The 17,554-nt window shown below is 47.8% G+C and overlaps 1 protein-coding gene across 1 annotated transcript in view; it reads left to right on the plus strand.

Annotated features, from left to right (window-relative positions):
• PPFIA4 (PTPRF interacting protein alpha 4) overlaps window positions 1-11,657 on the plus strand; it is a 52,352-nt gene extending 40,695 nt beyond the window's left edge. The window contains exons 26-30 of the mRNA XM_070384510.1: window positions 3,645-3,742; window positions 4,397-4,572; window positions 6,715-6,783; window positions 10,422-10,659; window positions 11,166-11,657. Coding sequence (XP_070240611.1) covers window positions 3,645-3,742; window positions 4,397-4,572; window positions 6,715-6,783; window positions 10,422-10,659; window positions 11,166-11,215 — 631 coding nt within the window. The 3' untranslated portion in view covers window positions 11,216-11,657. The remainder of the gene's footprint in view (window positions 1-3,644; window positions 3,743-4,396; window positions 4,573-6,714; window positions 6,784-10,421; window positions 10,660-11,165) is intronic.
• Window positions 11,658-17,554: the final 5,897 nt, after the last annotated feature.

Genomic DNA, 17,554 nt, shown 5'->3' on the forward strand with positions numbered 1-17,554 from the left:
GGGCTGCAGTCTATGGGGTCCTGAAGAGTCGGACATGACTGAGAGTCTTCACTTTCACTTCCCACTTTCATGCACTGGAGAAGGAAATGGCAACCCACTCCAGTGTTCTTGCCTGGAAAATCCCAGGAACGGGGGAGCCTGGTGGGCTGCCATCTATGGGGTTGCACAGAGTCGGACACGACTGAAGCAACTTAGCAGCAGCAGCAGCAGAGAAGGAAAAAAATCGCTAGTTTGTTTCCTCCTGCCGCTTAAGAGAGAGAAAAATGTCTGACACTGGCAACCTATTTCCTCCATTTGGAGACCCCTGGCCTTCCTGCCTGTTACCCTCTCAATCCTCTCACCTCCAACTCTTAAGACACAGTCATTTCTTTTTAGCTTCACTTGGAAAAATGTCCTCATAGATATGAATTTTATTTCTTGTCACGGGGCTTGCTGAATTCCCTACATGTATCCGGAGAAGACTCATACTGAACCCAGCATCTATTTTAGGTACCTGATTCCTTACAAGATCAGAGGAAAGTTCTATCTGGATTCTTGCTCTGCTAACATCCTAGATCTGAGCCTCTCAGCTTTAAACATACATCCTTTTTGTACAGAAAGTCATCCAGTGTTCTTCTCTTTGTTGAGAGATCTTCTGTGCAAAAGTGTCTGCAGTGGAGGTCACCAACTGGTAGCCTGAGGGTAGAATTTGGCTCACTAATGTATTTTGTTTGGCCTACATTGTATTTTTAAAATTATGACTTTAGTTGCCAACATTTAAACACTAGGAAATATTACACAGAATTCTGGATGTCTGGCTTCTCTTGAAAAACAGGATCATGGAAACAACCAGCTGGAGCTAGGGAGGCAGCCCTCCTAAAACATAGGTATTCCCCAGGTCCTCCTACCCCCTCCAGCCTGCTTCACTCATTTGAAATATGTGCTTGACCCCAGCTGGCGTTTGGGTGGGAGAGTAAAGTGGGTGGTAATAGTTCCAGGAGTTTATAGGTTTTACAAAGTCCTTTTTAACATTCAGCTTCACATCATACCAACTATCTGAGCCAGCTCTTTTGCCTTGAGTGGTTAATGTGTCAAAGGTTACAACTGAGAGTGTGTGGCTTTTCAAGGTTCTATTTGGAATCTGCAGGTGTCCCTTGGTCTCTCCAACTCATAAAGAGAAAATTATATTTGGAATAGATTAGTTAGCCTCTATATTTTTATGGGTGAGGAAACTGAGGGATAGGAAGGAGCAGCAGCCCAAGGTCACTCAAGGATACTATCAGAATGCAAGTTTCCTGACACAAACCCAGTTCTCTTACCACCATGCCGGAGAACCTCCTGTGCCGGAACCGTTAGCTGTGTCTGCCCTCCCCCCTCACCGCTAGGGCTGAAAGGCACTCTTTTGTCTCTGTCAGTCTGGGAGGCTGCCAGACCTAGCTGCACCTGTCCTTGCTGAGTGATTGATGGGGCTGGGGAGAGAAGGGCCACTGCCCACCAAGCTGAGATGTGCCTCGGCTGCTTCAGGATCTGGCAGCCCAGCCCTGCCCAGCGTTATAGAAGTCTTCCTCTGACCCTTTGCCCAGGTCCCAGGAGAGAGACTCAGACTATACACATCTGCAGCCCCAAATCGTCAGTACTTCAGTGTTAATGAAGCATTTCTGCATTCCTTATTACCTCAGTTATGTCTATAACTGCTTTCATTCCACTCAGTATTTCATGAGCATATTCTCATCTTTAAAAAATGTTTTTTAAGTTATAATTTTTTAACGATGAGGAGGGGATATTTAAAAACATCTTTCACAGATGGAGAAAACAAGTCCAATAGAGACTGAGTGTCACCAGGTCTCAAGTCAAGTGGCTGCAGAATGGGGCCAACATTCTTTCTTGACACCTCACTGAGAGCTCTTTTCCTTAGACCATAGTATTCTATTGAGCAGGTTTCCATGAGCATCTCTGATTTTGATATGAGAACACACACACACAATAATCAGCAATGTCCTCCTAAGAGTGGCACCATTACTGAGTGCCTCTTATATTTCAGGGGCTGGACTAAACCCTGTCATACAGGATCACCTTTAATGCTCATGGTGATTCTGCAGGAGAGGCACTACCCCCGTTTCACATATGCCGAGTGCCACTCAGCTGGAGAGTGGCACAGCTGGCATTCAGACCCAGACTGATCTGATGTTAAGGGCTTTATATTTCTGCTATACCATACAACAGCTTTTTGAAAGTCATAGGAACTGAACTGAAATTATAGTAGGATCACAGTTAGAGGCATTTCCAGTTAGGAGGTATGTGTGCATCTGCCCTCCTTCCAGGGACCAAAAGGCTTAAAGGTCGTGAGCCAGAAAACAGTTCCTAGAAATGGTGTCTCTGAGCTATATGGGATTCTTTTCTAGGCAGATGGGCTACCTGGGTAGAACTGAGGTAAGAAAAGTAGGGAGCAATCCAGCATGATTTAATCTCACAAAGCAATGACCTCAATGGTAGTCAAAAGCAGCTGGAGTTGGGAGAGACCTTCTATTCTATTCCTCCACTTTATAGATGATAAAATCCAGAGAGGCTGAATGGCACAGTAGTGTTCAAGTTTAAAGCACACTACAAGGAAAGCTGCTCAAGGTGGAATGAGCTGCATTGAGAGATAGTGAGTTCCCTGTCACCAGAAGTGTTCAGGCACAGGTGTTCATAATACTCACAAGGTTGTCAAAGAGGTGACTCTTGCATTAGGTCAGAACTTGGACTGATAGCCTGTGGGGTCCCTTCTGCAGTCCTTGGGTTTTGGCCTGGCTTAGTCATTTTTTACTGAGTACATACTATGTACCTGGTACAGTTTAAAGTACTTTAATAGTTTATGTGAATTATTTCATGTAATCCATTTAGGATTTATGATGTTTACATTTATGGACTGTGTCAAGCACCATTCTAGGGATTTAAGATACATCAGTGAACAAAACAAAGCTTCCAGTTACATTGTAACTGGGAGACATAGCAAGGAATTATAAATATACAGAATGTTAATAGATAAAAGGTGGTAGGAAAAAAATTAGACCAGAGTAAGGTGGATTGGGAGTATGGGCTGGGGGTGATGCTGGTGATGTTGCAGTTTTAAATCAGGTGGACAAGGTAACTACTCAACTTGAAATACATTTGAGCAAAAACTTAAAGGAGACAGGAGGATGAGCCATGTAGCAGTCTAAGGGGGAGGGATGTCACAGTCGGAAGGAGCAGCCACTGCAGAGGCCCCAAGGCACAGAGCCCAAGCATGCCTGCCGTGTCTGAGGAACAGCGGAGCTGTCAGTATAGGGGCAGGTCATACCATAGGCCATTTTAGGGACTCAATGAAATGGGCACACAAAAGAGTATCTGTACGGGTCTTTGTCATTTCAGACCCTGGAGAGGGAAGGACATGTTGCTATCATTCAAAGAAGTTTCCTTCATCAGTCAAGCCCACACCCTGGCTTAGAGGGAAGATGGGTAGGGTAGTAACCCTTGAATGGATCATATCTAAGCCCTGGGGAAGGTGGAGAAGGAGCAGGCTGGGACGCTGTTTGTACTGGAGGATGTAGGTCTTGATGTGCTGTGACTGGTGCTGGATATGGGGCAGATGAGGTTGAAATGCAACCCCACTGAGGCTCTGGCTCAGGGGGGCTGTGTGCCTGCAGAACCAGTCTTCAGTATGGCATCATGTGCCTGAAGAGGCTGAATTATGACCGGAAGGAGCTGGAGAAGCGGCGGGAGGAGAGCCAGCATGAGATCAAGGGTAAGCCTATCAGGCTCGATGGAGCCTCCTCTGAGGGTTGTGGAAGCAGCCTGGGGGGACGAGGGCCTGCCGCACAGACCTGCCTCCGGCTGAGGGAAGACAGGAGAGGTGTCCCGTGCCACAGCAGAGATCCAAATCTGAGAGGGAAGGCAGAGCCTGCAGGGAGACACAGGCTCCGCCCAGAGGATGCTGCCACCTGTTGGAGAAGAAGCAGCCCCCGCCCCACACACACGACAGGGCCACCAACCAGACAAATGCAAGGGTGTGAGACAGTGCTCAGAGAACTTGGTGCTGTGGGTGGGGTTTGACCAGAAAGAAAGGCAAGTCTTAGGAGAGACCTTGAACGTAGAAAGACTAAGAAAAGGGCCATTCCTGCCTAGGGACAGGGGATCCCTGATACAGGGGGTCTGGGGAGAAAGCCTATTGGCCTGAACCTGCAGGCTGGCAAGAATGGAGTAGTATGGGCTGGTTCTCCAAGAGCTCAGGTCCCAAGGAGGACAGAAAGAAGATGTGGAAAGTTAAGGGGGGTGGGAGTGGGTAGGAGCCAAGACAAACAGGGTAGACTGGAGCTCTGGGTCCAGGGACCTCCATTTCTGTCCCTGGAGAGGCTTTGGCCACACCTGTCTCTGCTGCTTTTCTGCCCCCACCCTCCAGATGTGCTGGTCTGGACCAATGACCAGGTAGTTCATTGGGTCCAATCTATTGGGCTCCGAGACTACGCAGGAAACCTCCATGAGAGTGGTGTGCATGGCGCTTTGCTGGCCCTGGATGAGAACTTTGACCACAACACACTGGCCCTGGTTCTCCAGATACCCACACAAAATACCCAGGTGGGCATACTTGTCATCAGTCTCAATCTCGGTCTCCCTTTCCTCTTGCTTTCTTTCCCTCTGATATGCATAGGTTTATGGATTGGTGGGAGGCCTGTCCTAGAGGGGATCACAAATGTCCTCAAACCTCCAAGTGGTCCTTGTGCATAACCAAGTTCCCTAGGAAACAAGTGTTCCTCACAAACAGAACATGCTCAGCACAGGCCTGGTGCCCCTGCAGTGGGCACCTCCATCTCCTCCCAGCCATATCACTGCAGTTGAGACTTTGCCTCAACTTGCTTTTCTGACCTGACTATTCATTGAGAAAAATGAATAGCCCTAGCCCTAGGGCCCAAAAGGACCAGAGAACCTGTATCTCCTTTGTCTCCCATCTTAGGGATCTGCTCCTGGGTCCCTAGGTTTAAGAAAGCTAAATATACCAAATAACACAGCCCAGAGATGCTCCATGCCAAAGCTTTGTCTCCCTGTCAACAGCTCAAAAGATTAGACATCTCCTTCCATTACATTTCATATTTATTATGGAGCTATCATCTAAGAATATAACTAAATTCTCTTGAACTTATTTATGTTTGACCTTTTTAACTTCCTGTGGATAATGGACTCTAGAATTACTACCTGTTGTATAAAATACTTCCTGATTTTATTTCTCCTAAATGTAATTCACATTGGGCTCCCCCTGGGGAGGACAACTGCCTCATCCTAATTGTCTGTGATTTGGTACAGATGTTTGTTTTTGACTAGTTCTACTTTCTGTCATTTCATAAACCCTGATTGTGCTACCTCTGGGTCTGAGGCTTTGTCTTTCCAGACAGAGTGGTCTTAATTCTTTTAGCCTTTCTCATATAGAGTTGTTTCCATGCCCTGATCATTTTAGCTACCCTTGTCTGGACTGTTTGCAGCTGTCATATATCTTCTGAAATTCAACCACCAGAGCTGCACAAGCTATTCTGGGAACAGACAAGTTTTTGCTTGTGCAAGGTAGTGTTGAATTGTCTCGTAATTTTGGTGGTGTATTGGCCTTTTAGGGGTGATGGCAGCACACAAGCCCAGGGTGTCCTGTAGTGTCTTTACAGTGACCCATCCCCACCAGTCAGAATGGATCGCACAGATTCCCCTTGTTCTCTAGGAAGAGCTGAGATTTCCCCACAAAATGCAATATCTCTATGATTGTCCACCTCCAGCCTCATTGGTCGCCTTCTTGCCCACTTACACAGCTTCATAATCATTTTTCACTACCCAGGGGAACAGTGTCATCTGGATACTTGAAAATTAACTGTGCGTCTCTCTTTTGATCATTTATAAAAATATTACCCATTACCAACAAAGACCGTCCTCACAGAATTCTATGGTTAGTATTTTCTACTCAGAAATGGGCTTGTTTTGTCTTGTTTCCTGTCTCTACATACATCCAGTTTTTGTGGATAGCAATACATCTGTAAACAGTAGCAGGGCTACCCCTCTGTTGCTCTCTAACCATTCTTGTTTTTCTGACCCATTCATTTAGCTTAGCTATTAAGGGAAGTAGGATCTGATCCAATATGGAATCCTTCACTAAAAATGGTTTAAAATATCTGGTGGCAATTTTGAAAATTTCCTTGTTTCTGGCATTTCTCAAATCTAGTGAGTTAAAGTACTAGGACGCCTACAGAAGGCCTTTATGCCCCACACAGCCTAAGGGCTACCAATATCCATGACTGAGCAGTCTCCTAAGTTAAAATTTTTATTTGGAACCTCATAAAATACATTTATATAATCTAAATAAATCTTTATTATACATGTTCTCCATGCATATTTATCCCTTCAGAGAGGTAGTATGCCATGATATTCCCTTATAGACAAACTGTTGGTTTTTGCCCCCAGTTAGTGAAGCCTGTCCATCCATGTGTTCTATAGTTGTTGTTTTTTTTTAAAATTATAGTTTTCTAATTAGCTCCATATGGAAAAATCCTAAGGTTTACAGTTTGACCTGTAGGCGGACACCAAGGTCAGACCTAAAGGAACAGTATCAAAGGCCAATGGGTTAAATGAACTGAAAACCCCATCTCCACCCTTGTACTCCCTACAAAACAGGTGAAAGATGGTATTAGAAGTCAGTAACCATAGCCCCTCCCTACTCTCCCTGTCTCACCTTGTGCACTCTAGGCACGCCAAGTGTTGGAGAGAGAGTTCAACAACCTGCTGGCTTTGGGCACAGACCGGAAGCTGGATGATGTGAGTACCTAGCTGTTAACTGGGGACCTTGAAGATTTGGTGGTCACTGCTGGTTCATTGAAGTTCATGAGTTCTTCTTTCCTTGGGTTGATGATTGGTGGAGTAACCTAAAAGAGGAGAGCCATAGAGGATGGGGATGATGTCAGGGGGTTGAGGAGGCAGAAACAGGCCTAGCAATAGGCCTAGAGAAGTCTCTATGAAGCTTCTTCCTTGAACCTCTAGCATTTTCAAACTCTGTGCCCCAAACCCCCTAACTACAGAAGCTCAGAGGTTTCCCCCAAAGGCAATCTCTTTGGGATCATACCTTTTACTGTATCTCTTGCTGCTGCTGCTGCTAAGTCGCTTCAGTCATGTCTGACTCTGTGTGACCTCATAGATGGCAGCCCACCAGGCTCCTCCGTCCCTGGGAGTCTCCAGGCAAGAACACTGGAGTGGGTTGCCATTTCCTTCTCCAATGCAAGAAAGTGAAAAGTGAAAGTGAAATCACTCAGTCGTGTCCGACTCTTAGCAACCCCATGGACTGCAGCCCACCAGGCTCCTCCATCCATGGGATTTTTCCAGGCAAGAGTACTGGAGTGGGGTGCCATTGCCTTCTCTGACTGTATCTCTTAGACCTCCTCTTTTCAGTGTTGTCAGCAAAGCACATCTCCAACCTGTTCAAAAGTTTCCATCCTGCCCAGCAGTGTGATTGTTTGGAGGTGGAAGTTACGCTGAGGTCATTCAATGACAGGTTTGCTCACATGTTCCTCAGTTCACTGTGACATAGTTACACACATGGCTCAGGCTGCTATCATCCCAGCTTCCCCTCTAGTTTTACTCATGTGCCCTGGTCACTGAAGAAACAGTCCCTTCCAACTACATTTTGTCTGGCCTTCCTCTCAAGTTTAGGCTGGACTGTTTCTGGGAAGACTCCTAAGTTCTGGCCATAATACTTCTGTAAGAGATGCCTACTAACACATGGGTTTCCTGAGGACACAGTCCCCTCAGTGCCTGCCTTCTCTCCCCTTCCACCTCCCTACTCACTTTCCTATCATCAGCCTTGCCTGCCCTCCCTGTCAGGTCCATCTTAGCTGCCTTGGTTCCAAACGAGTTAAAAAAGAGCCCAGACTATTTATTTTTAGTTTCTCCATCTTCAATCAGATCTGCTGATCCCCATTTTCTGTGCAGCTTCCCTTTGTTTGCACCCCCACCCCATCAGTGCCTCTCTTTAGACTTCTGGGCCTCCTTATAGGACACCATTAGTGTTACCTACTTATCAGTTAATCTTTTCTTGGTTGGGTTTAACAGGAATAAAACCTGTTTGTGGAATGACTACTCTGCCTTGGTAGATAGGACACACTCAGAAACACACAGAATTTGTAAAGGGGTGTTTTCTTCACAGAGGTACCTTGAAATTTGGAGTATGTTATTTACCATACACACACACGTGTGTGTGTGTGTGTGTGTGTATGTATGTGTGTGTATTTCAGTCAAGGAGATAAACTGCCAAACCCCACTAGGTGTCCCCGTTCTGAGATCTGAATCTTCCCAATGCCCCTACAAGGAGGACATTCCTTTATTTCCCATACACTAGGATCTAAGCTTTCTTTGATAGAGCTTTCTCATAAATCTTTGAATGGTGCTTTCTAATTTAGAAAGCTCTTTACTCCTTCAGTCCTGACAAAAATAGTCTTTGAATGCCTATTCTGGGCCAGGCATGGGGCAAGGCATGGTACTGAAGTGATGGCAGACATCTTATTTTATGCTAGTAATAATCACACGAGACAGGCTATTATCCCATCTTACAGATGAAATTGAAGATCAAAGAGGTAACTTGCTGTCACAGGTAACTTATCTACAGTCATAGGCTGGTATGTGGCAGAGCAAGACTGGAGCAAAAGTGTATCTGATTCCTGTGTTCTTTTTCCTACATTCCATTGCCTCCTAAAAGTGGAGATACCAGGCATCAGACATTGAGGCGGAGTTATTGAGTAGGTGATATTATCTTGGCAATGTAGTGGTCTTTCTGGGATGCAGTTGGGTGCAGGGCTGGAGAGAACTGATTTTTTAAAAGGAAGCTTAAAATAGAAGGCCAGGTCCCATGAATAATATGAGATTTGGGGCTATGGGGCAGTAGCAGGGGGGAGGTTGGAGATCCAAGAGCCTGCCTCCTGTCCAGCCATCAAGCACATCATAAGCAATCTTGGGTTGTCTCTTGGAACTATGTTCTCTGACAGTTCTGGTTCTCGGTCTCCCTTCTCAAGCTTTAAGGCCCTGGAGGGCTAGATCCAGTTCTCCTGTACAGGGATAGCAGGACTCATGGGAAATGAGGAGATGCTGAACAGAAAGAACACCTGACTTAGAGGACAGGGGAGAAAAACAGAAAGAAGACCTTAGTGTTGGCTGAAGGTGGAAATGGAGAGAAATCATGCAGAAAAGAAGGGTCTCAGAACTAGGATAAGGATAGGGTCATGGGGAAGACAGAACTGATGAGGAAAGTTCCTCATAAACTGAGGGATGGGATGTGTGCATAGGAGGCCAGCTGCCATTTAACAATTATTTATTGAGTACCTACAGTGTTCCCAGGCACTACTCAGAGGCTGGGGAATATATTGGTTGAAACAAAAAGAACAAAATCTCTGCCCCATGAAGATTAGAATTTGAAAGTGGAGGTGGGGGAGAGAAGGAAGACGAGAAGAGAAATAAATTGATGAGATAATCTCATCAGTACATTTAAAAATGCTATGGCAGAGATACATGGTGCTAAGAACTGATGGGAACATTTGCCTACTCGGAGCAGGAGCAGCAAACCTAATGGGGCTGGTAGAGGTTGTTGAGGTGAGAATTGGTGGGTTGGTGTCTCTCAGTCCCGCTGGTAGCCCTCTACCTGCGACAGTTCTGCCAACACAAGGGTTGAGGGGTTTTAGGCATGGCCGCCAAGGAGGGTGGATGTGGGCTCTGAAGGGTGGGTTGGGAGGCTTGTGCAGAGGGACATCCTGTAGGGTTATGGCTCTGGGTGCCCTTTGGCAGAGATAGTTATTTTGGAGGCCTGGCTGGCAATACAGCAGGCAGATAGCAGGGGGCTGTCCACTGCCTTCTTTGGCGGAGCCTATTCAGATTGGCCATCTGCCTGCCCTGTCACTGCTCTCCCCAGATCCAGCAGATAGGCAGCCTGTACATTTATAGATAATGAAACTGAAGCTCAGAGAGATCACCTTTGAGGGTCACACAGCTAATAAAATGGAAGCCAGGTCTCCTGGCTCCGGACCCAGCACTCCTCCAGGACACTGGGCCTACAGCCATATTGAGTCTCCAGAAGGGCAGGAAGGAGCGCATGGAGGCTGGCTGGTGACCACTTCCCATGCATGAGGCTGAGAGAAGGGATATTTTAAAGGTCAGTGGGCATCCCAAGCCCACTTTGAGATGATTGAGGCGACAGGGAAACTGAGTTAAACGGCAGGATGTCAGATTCGAACAGAGGGGACCGCACCTCGCCTAGACACAGGGGACTTAAGAGTCGCAAGGGCTCTCCGGAGCCATCCGCTTCGTCCAGTCATTTTCCACAGGGAAAGGCTGAGGGCCGGAAATGGGACGTGACCTTGCTCCGTTGTTTCTGAAGGGAAAAGTTCCCCTAGAACAGGCACTACCTGCCCTCCCAGGCAGGGACGAAGGGCGGCCGTAGCGCCCTAGCCCCGGGCCTCTGCGCGCCCCCGGTGCAGGGGGAAGACAAGGCGCTCCGCCGCGCGCCCTCCTGGAGGAAACGCTTCCGTCCGCGGGACCCCCACGGCCGCGCCTCGCTCAGCACCGCGGCCGACACGCTCCCGGCAACCTTCCGCGCGTCCACCGTGGGGCCCGTGCCGCCTCCACCGTCCCCGCGGAAGAAGATCACGCCTGAAGGTGAGCGGCAGGCAAGGCGGGGCGGGGCGCGCCGCTCCGGGCTGGCTCTGCTAAGGCGGCCGCGGGCGGGAGGGCCCCACCTGCGAGCTTCACGCTCACTAACCCGTTGCTCTGTGTTCCCCGGCGGCTGTCGACTCCTAGTCCAGACGGCAGGGGCGCGGAGACTGGAGACCCCAGCAGTGCGGACCTACTCCTGCTGAGTCCGCCTCCCACCCCGGGTCCTTCGCGGCTGTGCCCGCGGCTCGGGGTGAGGGGGCCGCGCCCCGGGCGCAGGCGCTCCGCGCCCGCCGTCCGCCGGCTCAAGGCCTCCCCGCGCCCGTGGCTGGCGGGCCGGCCCTGCTGCTCCAGCGCTGCTCGCACCCACTGTTCCGCTTGCCCTTACTGCTTTCTCAGGCTTTGGGCGCTTCGAGCTTACAGGCACGCGGCAGATACCTTGCAACCCGTCTCTCAGGGGGTCGCTCCCAACTCACTGCGCAAATGCCTTTCTCTCTCTCTCTCTCTCTCAGCTCGCTCCCACTATCTCTACGGACACATGCTCTCCGCCTTCCGGGACTAGCCACAGCCCCGCAAGGCCAGCTTCCTCCTGCTTGGTTTCACAGGCTCGGATAGCCCTTACCGTCCTGCTGGTTCCCCTTACTCCCAGGGCTCCTAGTCTCCTCTCTCAGAATATACTCGTCTATCCCTCAGCATCCCGCTACCCCAGGTCCACTGTGTGTCCCTTGTAAGGCTCTCTGGGATGTGTCTGGGTCTCCTTGTGTGAGGCAGCCAGGTCGTCCATGCTTGTGGGTCTGCGGCAGGGAGAGGAAAGCAGGCGGAGATACATGGACTCCGCCTTCCGTCTTCTGCATCTAACAGGTCTGGACCGCTCACTCCACCGGAGACCAGGATGCAGAACCAAGGGCTGGGGTGGCCCTTCCAAGGAAAGGGCGCTTCAGACTTCCTTGCTTGGGTTATTTGGCCTTCTGGTTTCTGTCCGTCTCTTGGTTGCACTAGATGGGCTACGTCTGCTTTTGGCATCCCCCTTCCCGCCATTTTCCCTCCCCCGACTCATCCGCACCTTGTAGCTGCTGCCACACCTTCAGGACCTCTTTGAGGGCTGGGAGATGTAGACGGCCCCATTCTTTCTCAGGATGATGAACCTGGGAAGAAGGAAGGCTCAGGTGGAGATTCTAGGCCCTGGTTTAAGTTGAATCCCAAACGTCAAGCATAAGCATGGGGAAATTCAGCCCTCCTGCCCAGTGAGAGGTTGCAGGCAGGTCAGCTAGAGGGAGAGCCGATGTCCTGCGGTAGCTCTAAGCCCATGTGGCAGTGGGAATTACCTCCTGCCCCAGCTGTAGGGTAGAGCTGCTGCTGGGCTGGAAGGAGAAGGATCTTGGCTCTGGGGCAGAACAGAGCTAACCATGCACTGCCAGCTGTGCTCCCAGTATTTCTTGCCTTGCTGTCCCCCTTTGTCCCACTTCTTTGATAACCCCAGCCCTACAAAAATGTACCTAATGAGTGGATTGAGTATATATTAACACACTGACCTTCAAATCTGGTTTGGGAAAAAGGTAATCTGAGGCTTCCTTCCCATGATCTCCTAGCAAGAAAATAAAGCTTCCCCTTTAGTGAATCATGTCCTAGGTCCAGGAAATCCAGTGTTGTTGAAGACTGTCATTCACCTGCTTGTCCCCAAACTGTCATTCTTTGTTCAGGGTGCTTTTGGTATTTAGGGGCTGCCTCCAGAAATTCCTGAGACCTTCCCAGTTTCCGTTGCTTTCCCCAACAGCGTGGTTGCATCTAGGCCTGAGGGATATAGATCCTGCTTTGGTAGGAATGTCATTTCCAATAAATTCTCCTTCTTCATCCACATACTTCTCCTGCCAAGGTGCTTGGAAGTGTTTGGAACCCAAGTTTAGGGTGAGTTGATGGAACCCAGAGCTTCTCCTAGTGAAAGGAGAGGAAAAGTACCTGGGGCATGTTACCTGGGGCATATTACCTGGAGAGGGGCCAGTGCAGTGCCAACCTTCAGGTGGCTGAGCAGCTAGTTTGCAAGCTGATTTGGGTCTGAGTAGGGGCTAGGCTAGCAGGTCAGATGAAGGGTCAGAGAATCCTGTCTAGAAGGAGTGATGGAGCCTGGGGCAGTGCCACACTTACAGCCTTCTGCTGCAGAGTGGTGGGGCTGGGTGGGCTTCCATGCATCTGGACAAGATATTCACCTGCCCTTCCTAGCTGTCAGGCCACTGGCAATGGAGCTGGAGGAGTTCTTGAGCAGAAAATGAGTCGATTGGAGAGAAAGAGCCCCTGTCTCTGGGTAATGGATGTTAAGATTATGGAGGAGCCCCAGATTCCTGTAATTGATGAACTCACAATCAGAGACCATAAGGCCATCTGATTCCTTCAGGGAACTCTGATGGGCTAGCTAAATGGGAAATTCAGTTCCAGCTTCTCCTCTGCAACTTAACCCTATCTTAATTGGTTATGTTATAAGGCAGCAACTAGCAGGATCCAGGTCTGTTCAGGGTTTCTTGGGAGGTATTTGATGGAAGATTCTTGTCTTGGTGTATCTTCTGCCTCACCATCAATATACTTTTTATCTGGAGAGTCACCAGTGACCCATACCCTTCCCGCCCCCACCATCAGCTTTCTGTGTCTTATCAGGTCCCTTCTCAGCACTGTACTGGCTCAGTGCATCAAGAATGGGCGGATGGGTGTGTGTGAGTGTTGAGTGTGGGTGTGTATATACCAATAAATAAACTGGTCTTGAGACAACATACACATGGCTCTGGTCTTTTTTTTTTTAAAAACTTCAAACTTACCTGATGCATCTAGCTTATTCCACAGTCCTAAGGGCTGTTGTGTGCTGGAATGTAAATATCAGAGTTTTTCAAGCTTGTAGTTAGTTACCTTCTGTTTACTTATATAACCATGGAATTGATAGGTTAATGTTTGGGTTACTTGTGCCAAGGGAGTATAGGAAAAGGAGTGAGGAGTCCTAACTGCTGAGATTGATTTATTTCTTTCACTTCCTCTGTACCCACCTGCTTCACTATCCTCATAGCCTTTCACACTGATGCCAGAGGATAAGTAACTCTATCCTAAACACCCTTCAGTCATATCACTCTGCTGTGCACTTATGTAGCAACTCCCCCGCACCTCTAGATCTGAGATCCAAGTCCTTGGGGCAGGACAAGAGGCTATCTTGACTTTTTCCCGTACCCTCTCTCCTCACCAGTCTTGAGTCAGCCTAACTCAGAAATGTGTCTGTCCAGCCCCGTCACCAGAAGGCAGCACAAATACGTTTCTTGCCTTTGCAGCTGTGAACGCTCCAGACCCACTTCAAGTGTCACCTGGGGGGCACTGCCTGCCTCTCAGCAGAATTAGGTAACCAGCAACCCTTTTTGACCCGGGCGCTCTGTGCGCACCACGATGCTGCCTCGTCATTGTCCTCTCTAGTCTTTCCCACAGGGCTGTGAGGAAGCTCCTTTAAGTGAATCCCGTTGATCTCATGTGTCCCTAGATGAATATACTTGAATGAATAAGTGAGCCAACATTATCTCAGAGGGTTTTTATGAGGATTATTATTAAATCTAAAAGTTGAGAACTTTTCTGTGCCAGACACTGTTCTAAGCATGATAAATGTATTAGCTCATTAAATCTTCACAACCCTATGATGTATCATCATCACCATTTTATAGAACAGAAAATTGTAAAGCTGAGACCATGTAACTGGTATGATATAGCTATTTGTTAAAAGTTCTGACCCACTACCAGTATATATGCTTTTTTTGAGTGAGCTTGAGCCCCTACCTTGAGGCTAAGCACCCCCCCACCCCCCTTCAGCTGCCTTTCTCAGACTCTCATCTCTGCCACTCCTAAGGCACTCGGTTCCTCTGCTCTTCATGGAGACTTCTTTCTTTGTTCACTGGAATGGTGCAGTCCCTGATGGCAGCATAATACAGCCTTGAATCTTCAAGGGGAACCATTCCACCAATGATATGGGATGGCAGAGTCTGTGGGCACAGATGGCAGGATGAGAGCAAGACAAAGCCTACTACCCTCTTAATGATGAAACGTAGACTTGACCACGGAGAAGGCAATGGCACCCCACTCCAGTACTCTTGCCTGGAAAATCCCATGGACAGAGGAGCCCGGTAGGCTGCAGTCCATGGGGTCACTCAGAGTCGGACAGGACTGAGCAACTTCACTTTCACTTTTCACCTTCATGCATTGGAGAAGGAAATGGCAACCCACTCCAGTGTTCTTGCCTGGAGAATCCCAAGGACAGGGGAGCCTAGTGGGCTGCCGTCTGTGGGGTCGCACAGAGGTGGACACGACTGAAGCAACTTAGCAGCAGCAGCAGCAGACTTGACCAACTTTGGTGACCAGCTGGCTAAAGGGGTGAGATCTGAAGGATTTCAGGAAAACTGCTGTTTCCCAACATTGCCAGCCACTGGGGTGGGAAATGTAGATGAAACAGGCTTATGTGGAAATGTGAACTTGACATTGGACAGGCTGCGTTTGAGATGAGACCCTGACATCGTGTTTCTCTCAGCATTTGTGAAAAAGAAGACTCTAGATTTCTTCCCTTGGACACTTTTCTTTGCTCCTCTTAGGAATGTACCCAGCATAGTGAGAGGCAGAGAATCTGGATTTGGTCGTTGCATGTGGCTGAGGGGTGAGGCACAGCCATAATCACTGTGGCATCTGGGATTCCCATCTGGGTCCAGGTGGTACGCCCCTAGCCATGACCCTAGCCCAACCCCTTCAGTTCTTCCTGAGCTTAGCTCACCTCCAGGTGTCTCAGCCCTAGCCTGGAGCCCAGAAGCCAGGAATTCAGACAAGGCCAGGGGACACGACATGTTAGCTCTTACCCATGAAATAGTAAAACTGAACTGAGGGGGCTTCTCTGCTCTCACCCTCCATTGTACCTCCTTTACCTCCCTCTCCAGCTGGTCCAACCACCTGCAGCACTTTAAAGGGTTTCACTGCCAACTAGGTTACTCTAAGAAGTTAGATACCCAAGGATGTTTATTCAAGTGCAGCAAATAGTACTCTAAGTGTTTCGCAGTTCACACCAATTATCTAAACACTCCAAGAAGTTCCTCTCTACACACTGTCAATTGGTATATCGACTTCAAATAATTCTTATCTTTATATTCTAGCAGATTCCCTAAAGTTCATTATTAGGTAGCATTTGATTAAGCCTGTTTGATTTATTGCAGGTGCTTCCACTGGAGACCAAATTTAAGCTAATTTCCCTAAAGAACTATCATTCATTACTCATTAATTGGAGTTTTATCTGTAATTCAGTGTGAAAGTTAAGTGTTTGTTAATTTAAGAAAGTCTCTATGCTTTGATGACAAATGTTTATCTTGTGAAAATAATAAATGAGTCTAGGCTCCAGTTTGACAAAACTTTGCCATTCACACGTGTCCAGTTCAGTTCAGTCGCTCAGTCGTGTCCAACTCTTTGCGACCCCATGAAGTGCAGCACATCAGGCCTCCCTGTTCATCACCAACTCCCAGAGTTCACCCAAACTCATGTCCATCGAGTCAGTGATGCCATCCAGCCGTCTCATCCTCTGTCATCCCCTTCTCCTCCTGCCCGCAATCCCTCCAAGCATCAGAGTCTTTTCCAATGAGTCAACTCTTTGCATGAGGTGGCCAAAGTAGTGGAGTTTCAGCTTTAGCATCAGTCCTTCCAAAGAACACCGAGGACTGATCTCCTTCAGAATGGACTGGTTGGATCTCCTTGCAGTCCAAGGGCTCTGAAGAGTCTTCTCCAACACCACAGTTCAAAAGCATCAATTCTTCAGCGCTCAGCTTTCTTCACAGTCCAACTTTCACATCCATACATGACCACTGGAAACACCACAGCCTTGACTAGACAGACCTTTGTTGGCAAAGTAATGTCTCTGCTTTTTAATATGCCATCTAGGTTGGTCATAACTTTCCTTCTGAGGAGTAAGCATCTTTTAATTTCATGGCTGCAATCACCATCTGCAGTGATTTTACAGTGGAAGTGAGAAATAGATTTAAGGGACTAGATCTGATAGAGTGCCTGATGAACTATGGATAGAGGTTTGTGACATTGTACAGGAGACAGGGATCAAGACCATCCCCATGGAAAAGAAATGCAAAAAAGTAAAATGGCTTTCTGGGGAGGCTTTACAAAGCCTGTGAAAAGGAGAGAAGTGAAAAGCAAAGGAGAAAGGAAAGATATAAACATCTGAATGCAGAATTCCAAAGAATAGCAAGGAGAGATAAGAAAGCCTTCCTCAGCAATCACTGCAAAGAAATAGAGGAAAACAACAGAATGAGAAAGAGTAGAGATCTCTTCAAGAAAATTAGAGATACCAAGGGAACATTTCATGCAAAGATGGGCTCGATAAAGGACAGAAATGGTATGGACCTAACAGAAGCAGAAGATATTAAGAAGAGATGGCAAGAATACACAGAAGAACTGTACAAAAAAGATCTTCACGACCAAGATAATCACGATGGTGTGATCACTCACCTAGAGCCAGACATCCTGGAATGTGAAGTCAAGTGGGCCTTAGGAAGCATCACTATGAACAAAGCTAGTGGAGGTGATGGAATTCCAGTTGAGCTCTTTCAAATCCTGAAAGATGATGCTGTGAAAGTGCTGCACTCAATATGCCAGCAAATTTGGAAAACTCCTCAGAGGCCATAGGACTGGAAAAAGTCAGTTTTCATTCCAACCCCAAAGAAAGGAAATGCCAAAGAATGCTCAAAGTAAAGTTACGCTCGCACATGTGAAATTCCAGCAAATTGTTTCTTCCAAGTGGGAGGCTTAAGGACTTAAAGACTGAAAAAGAAATAAGTATACAATGACCATACTTGACAATCAACCCTAATAGCCATTGCTGAGAACTGTTCATTTGTAAGATTAT

Source organism: Bos mutus, chromosome 16 (genome assembly GCF_027580195.1).
Source record: "Bos mutus isolate GX-2022 chromosome 16, NWIPB_WYAK_1.1, whole genome shotgun sequence".
NCBI classification, from domain to species: Eukaryota; Metazoa; Chordata; class Mammalia; order Artiodactyla; family Bovidae; genus Bos; species Bos mutus.